At 39.3% G+C, this 6132-nt stretch overlaps 1 protein-coding gene across 1 annotated transcript; it reads left to right on the forward strand.

The window, feature by feature from the left end:
- Positions 1-1218: 1218 nt before the first annotated feature.
- On the forward strand, positions 1219-4557 carry LOC131174595 (uncharacterized). Its single transcript, XM_058138351.1, has 4 exons — positions 1219-1514; positions 2944-3084; positions 3768-3963; positions 4078-4557. The coding sequence occupies exons 1-4, from the start codon at positions 1219-1221 to the stop codon at positions 4555-4557; spliced, it is 1113 nt and encodes a 370-aa protein (XP_057994334.1).
- The last annotated feature ends 1575 nt before the right edge of the window (positions 4558-6132 follow it).

The raw sequence follows: 6132 nt of genomic DNA on the forward strand, positions 1-6132 counted from the left end.
AAGGAGTACAGTAGATTCAGCTACAGAAGGTGATCTAATGGAGAAAACAGTAGCAAAAGCACTTGAACTTCTGGAAAGGGCCACTTATCACAACTACGAGTGATCAAATGAAAGGGAAAATACAAGAAGAATAGCAGGGATCCTAGAAGTGGATGCCATAAATATGATAAATGCTCAGTTTGACCAGCTCACCAAAAGGCTCTTTAGAATGCAAGCCAATGCTATAGGAATGAACAACCAACACTATGACAACTGCGAAGGAGGGTGTATGACATCATAATGCATCAATAATTCAATGAACCCTCTATAGAACAACTGAACTATGTGAATAATGGAGGAAACTTCAACCAGAGATAGCTCAATAATCCATACTCAAACACCTACAACCCTGGATAGAGAAACCACCCTAACTTCTCATGGTCCAACTCACAGAATCAGCCCATGAACAAGCAGCAAGGGTACAGACCACCAGTATCCCCAGGATTTTAGAATAGAGGATAAAACCTTGCACAACCACCGCTACCTCCTCAACCTCAATAGCCTGAATCAAAGTTGACTATGGAATCCATGATGGAGAGCTTTCTAGTAGCCCAACAACAGCAGAATGAAATGATAAAGCAGTTAACTTCTAGAATAGACCAACTAGCCACACACAACAAGATGCTTGAAAATCAAATTGCTTAGCAGGCAAGTTCTTTAAGCAAGGCTGCTGGTAAATTGCCAAGTCAACCAGAAATAAACCCCAAAGAGCACTGTAAGGCAATTACCTTGAGGAGCGACAGAATATTAGAAGAACAACCATTAGAGAAAAAATCAACTGAACAAACCCCTGATGAACCTGAAAATCAAACAAAGGAGAAAGAAGAAGAAGCTAAAAAGGAATAGGAAGAGGAAGCAAAGAAAAAGAAGAAAATACCAGAGCCATATCAACCTCTTTTACCTTTTCCCCAGAGATTCCAGAAGGCTAAATTAGATAAGCAGTTTGGAAAATTTTTAGAAGTTTTATAGAAACTTTACATTAACATTCCCTTCACAGAAGCACTTTCTCATATGCCATCCTACACTAAGTTCCTTAAAGAAATTATTTCAAAGAAGAGAAGACTAGAAGACTATGAGACTATTGCTCTTACAGAGGAATGCAGTGCCATATTATAGAATAAGCTGCCACCAAAGCTCAAGGATCCAAAGAGCTTCTCCATACCTTGTCTTATTGGCAACATGACCATAGATAAGGCACTCTATGATTTAGGTGCAAGTGTGAGTCTGTTGCCTCTATCAATATCTCAGAAGTTGGATGTAGGAGAGCTCAAACCCACAACAATTTCACTACAATTGGCTGATCGATCTGTCAAATACCCGGTGGGCATCCTAGAAAACATCCCCATTAAGGTGGGGAAATTCTTCATCCCAGTTGATTTTGTTGTCTGGGAAATGGAAGAGGATGTCCAAATTCCTATCATCCTGGGAAGACCTTTCTTAGCAACTGCCGGAGCTATCATAGATGTTAAGAATGGGTAGTTAACTCTCAAGGTAGGAGATGAAGAAGTGAAATTCAACCTGTTTAAAACAATGACGCACAAACTTGAACCTGATGAATGCTTAAAAGTTGACATAATTGATAAGCTAGTTGAAGAGAAATTTCACAAATCACATCATGAAGATCCTCTTAAAGCATGCATAGTGCACAAGCACACTATAGATAATGAGAACATAGAAATTGTAGTGTGTGCACAATCTTTAACAGCTAATCCACCCCTACCCTTAGCTCAAGCTTTCAAGGTGGAAGAGCTAAAGGAAGAATAGCCCAAAAGCAAGCCAAAGGAAGATACCAAATAGGTAGAATTGAAAATTCTCCCCTCCACGCTAAGGTATGCATTCTTGGACTCAAATTCTAAATATCCTGTTATTATCAATGCTAGCCTATCTAAAATAGAGGAGGAAAAATTATTAAAGGTGCTTAGGACCCATAGCAAGGCTATAGGGTATAAAATAGAAGACCTGAAAGGGATTAGTCCTTCAATTTGCATGCATAGGATACCTATGGAGGAAAACAGCAAACCCACTATTGAACATTAAAGGAGACTTAACCCAAATATGAAAGAAGTAGTTAAGAAGGAAATTCTAAAACTACGATTCAGGTATTATATACCCAATTTTTGATAGTAAATGGGTTAGTTCAATACATTTAGTTTCTAAGAAGGGTGGGACAACTGTCATTCAAAATGCAAACAATGAACTAATCCCTACTAGGGTAGTCACTTGTTGGCACATGTGCATAGATTATAGGAAATTGAATAGTGCCACTAGAAAATACCATTTTCCTCTCTCTTTCATAAACCAAATGTTAGAAAGGCTCGTAAAACATTCCTACTTTTGTTATCTAGATGGGTATTCAAGATTTTTTCAAATTCTTATTCACCCAGAAGACCAGAAAAAGACCACATTCACATGTCCTTATGGAACCTTTGCATATACAAGAATGCCTTTTGGTCTTTGTAATGCCCCTGTTACTTTTCAAAGATGCATGATGGACATTTTTTTTTATTACATTGAAAATATTATGGAAGTTTTTATGAATAATTTTATTGTCTATGGAACAACTTTTGATGATTGCCTAGCTAATTTACCCAAAGTGTTGCAAAGGTGTGAAAAATCAAACCTGGTCCTTAATTGGGAAAAATGTCACTTCATGGTAAGGAAAGGTATAGTTCTTGAGCACTTGATATCAGAAAGAGGAAATGAAGTTAATAAGGCAAAAATTGAAATTATTAAAAAGATGCCAACACTAACATTGGTCAAGGGAGTGCGAAGCCTTTTGGGACATGTAGGCTTCTACAGAAGATTCATTAAAGACTTTTCCAAAATAGCTAGGCCACTTACTAACTTGTTAAGTCAAGATGTTCCCTTTGATTTTGATAAAAATTGCCTTATTTTCTTTAACAGGATCAATGAAGCCTTAATTTTAGCACCAATAATGCAACCACCTGATTGGGAGCTACCATTTGAGGTGATGTGCGATGCAAGTGACTATGCAGTTAGAGCAGTGCTTGAACAAAGGAAAGATAAAAAGCTCCATGCCATTTAGTATGCTAGCAAAACGGTTAACGACGCACAAATCTATTATGCTACCACGGAAAAGGAATTCCTAGCAGTGGTGTTTGCAATTGACAAATTCAGATCCTATCTTCTTAGATCAAAAGTCATTGTATACACAGACCATACTGCCATCTAGTACCTTTTGAACAAGAAGGAAGCAAAGCCAAGGCTAATTCAATGGATCTTACTCCTATAAGAATTTGACCTTGAAATCAAGCACAAAAAGGGATCCTAAAACGTAGTAGCTGACCACCTCTCAAGGCTGAAACAGAAAGACATAGGGGACATTGAGGATTTATCAATTGATGACTCATTCCCTGATGAGCAATTATTAGCATTCTCCCAAGCTTCATGGTATGTGGACTTTGTTAATTATCTTGTATGCAGGGTATTGCCACTAAATATGTTCTATCAGCAAAGAAGAAATTCCTACATGATGTGCGCTTCTACACATGTGAAGAACCTGTGGTGTATAAGAGATGCAATGATGGGCTGATAAGAAAATACATACTGGAGGAAGAAATAGAGAGCATTTTGCAGCACTGACACTCATCACTATATGGAGGACATTTTGGCACCACAAAAATAGTAGCCAAGATTTCACAAATAGGGTTTTACTGGCCACATTTATTTAAGAATGTGAGATCCTTTGTGCTGGCTTGTGATTAAAGCCAAAGAATTGGGAATATCTCAAGAAGGAATGAAATGCCAATGCATGGTATACTTGAAATAGAACTATTTGACATGTGGGGAATAGACTTCATAGGTCCATTCCCAACTTCCTTTGGAAACAAATATATCCTAGTTGGTGTTGATTATGTATCAAAATGGATAGAAGCAATAGCTACACCAATAAATGATGCCAGAGTGATCATAAAATTCCTTAAAAAGAACATCTTCACAAGATTTGGCACACCACAAGCAATAATCAGCGATGGAGGAAGTCACTTCTGCAATCAACAATCTGAGACATTATTGAAGAAATATGGAGTGACCCACAAAGTGGCAACACCTTACCATCCTCAAACTAGTGATCAAGTAGAAGTTTCAAATAGGGAGCTGAAGCATATCCTTAAGAAAATAGTCAATCGCTCAAGGAAGGACTGGCCTATGAAGTTAGATGATGCATTGTGGGTATACCGCACTGTATATAAAACTCTTATTGGAATAACACCCTTCCTCATGGTTTATGGAAAATCTTGCTACCTCTCTGTAGAACTTGAACACAAAGCCTATTGGGCAATCCAGACCCTAAATTTTGACCTAAAAGCAGCTGGTGAAAAACGATTTCTACAGCTCAATGAGCTGGAAGAAATCAGGCAAGATGCGTATGAGAATGCTAGGATCTTCAAGGACAAGACCAAAAGATGGCATGATAAACGCATATCAAGGAAAGAGATCAAGGAAGGAGACCTTGTCCTACTATTCAATTTGAGATTAAAACTCTTCCAGGGATGTTGAGGTCAAGATGGTCTGAACCATTTAAGGTAACTCAAGTTTTCCCGCATGGAGCTGTAGAAGTATGGAACGAAACCTCAGGTGCCTTCACGGTTAATGGGCAGAGATTGGAGCCATACTTCCCAAGGGACAAAATTAAAGATCGATTTACCCACTCCTACAGCACCCCTCCACCTCTAAAATGAAGCTGAAGAACAGTCCAGCTAATGACTATAAACAAGCGCTCTTTTGAAGGCAACCTAAGCACTTTTGTAACCTTTCTTTTGATTTTCATTATTTTATTTTATGTTCTTTAATTTTTGAAGGTACCCCAAATCATAATTCTACAAAAGTAAGGAATTGAAGGCAAGGGAGGAGTGGAAATGTCAAGTCAAAACCACACAAAAGGATATTGCAAAAAACCGGAGAAGTAACTATGTTACTAATCTTTGCATTCATCTCATATAAGACAGAATACTTTAGCATCAATCAAATACATAAAAGAGAGAACTAGAGAGCTAGAAATTTACATGGGCCGTGTATAAGTTTTACACATCCCGTGTAACATCCTAGAACTCTGAAACTACACTTACATAAGCTCCAGAAACTTACATGGGTTGGCCCTGTGTAATGTTACATGCCCTATGCTTTAGAAATGGAGAGGAAAATTTGAGTTTAAGGGAAACAGGAAGTTACACGGGTCCCCAAATAAATTTACACGGTCGTGTAACTTAAATGTCAAAGCGACGTGCAAACAGAAAATTACACAGGTACTCGGATTGGCACCCGTGTAGTGATACATGTCCCGTGTATCATGTCGCAGACGCGATACCTGGGGTGTGAAAATACACGAAATGAAGGGTCAAAATGACCCTTTAAATTCCCCTCTCACCCTTAAAATCCCACCCACTCAAAGACTCTTCCTCACCACACCTCTTTCTCTTTAAAACCTCTAAAATCTCCTCTCCCCTCATAAAACCCTAGCTTTTCCTCTTCTCCAAAGCACCAATGGCACCTGCTAAGAGACCAGTAAGAAGAATGGTCTCTTCCTCAAGGCAAAGAGGAAATTCCTCACCCTCACCTCCTCAGCCATCACGCCAGCACCCGAGAGTAAGACAAGTACCACCTCCTCCACCTCAACCCCAACCACAACCCATACCTCAGCCTCAACCCGTACAGCCAGCACAACCAGAGTTCTTTATTGTCTGGCCATTCCGTGACTCCACCCACCGAGACTTGTGCACACGGCTAAACAATAGGAGAATTATCTCCACAAGATACATGGATTTTGGGTTGCTGGAATAACTCGGCTTGCAAGAGGAGATTGATGGGCTGCTCGATAGCATTGGGTGGACTAGATTTGCCCAACTACAATTCTTAGCCTATCAAAACACCACGCTCGAGTTCCTTGGGAGCTTTAAGGCCACCCTATGGCCTACGGACAAAGAGGATAGGGGGAGGATCAAATTTCATCTGCTTGGCATCTATTGAGTGATGAATATGGACGAGTTTAACGCGGTGTTTAGCTTTGATAGCACTGGGTTCTAAGAGATCCCATAAAATAGGATGATCTACAACAGCGTGGACTTATAGCACTCC

Source organism: Hevea brasiliensis, chromosome 16 (assembly GCF_030052815.1).
Source record: "Hevea brasiliensis isolate MT/VB/25A 57/8 chromosome 16, ASM3005281v1, whole genome shotgun sequence".
Taxonomy (NCBI): Eukaryota; Viridiplantae; Streptophyta; class Magnoliopsida; order Malpighiales; family Euphorbiaceae; genus Hevea; species Hevea brasiliensis.

Excerpts from the sequence above, each read along its gene's own strand:
- LOC131174595 (XM_058138351.1), top strand. The coding sequence starts at position 1,219 with ATGACCATAGATAAGGCACTCTATGATTTAGGTGCAAGTGTGAGTCTG. Across the intron at positions 1,515-2,943 it reads ATCATAGATGTTAAGAATGG|GATCAATGAAGCCTTAATTT; the intron begins GTAGTTAACTCT and ends TTTCTTTAACAG. Across the intron at positions 3,964-4,077 it reads CACCAATAAATGATGCCAGA|AAATATGGAGTGACCCACAA; the intron begins GTGATCATAAAA and ends ACATTATTGAAG.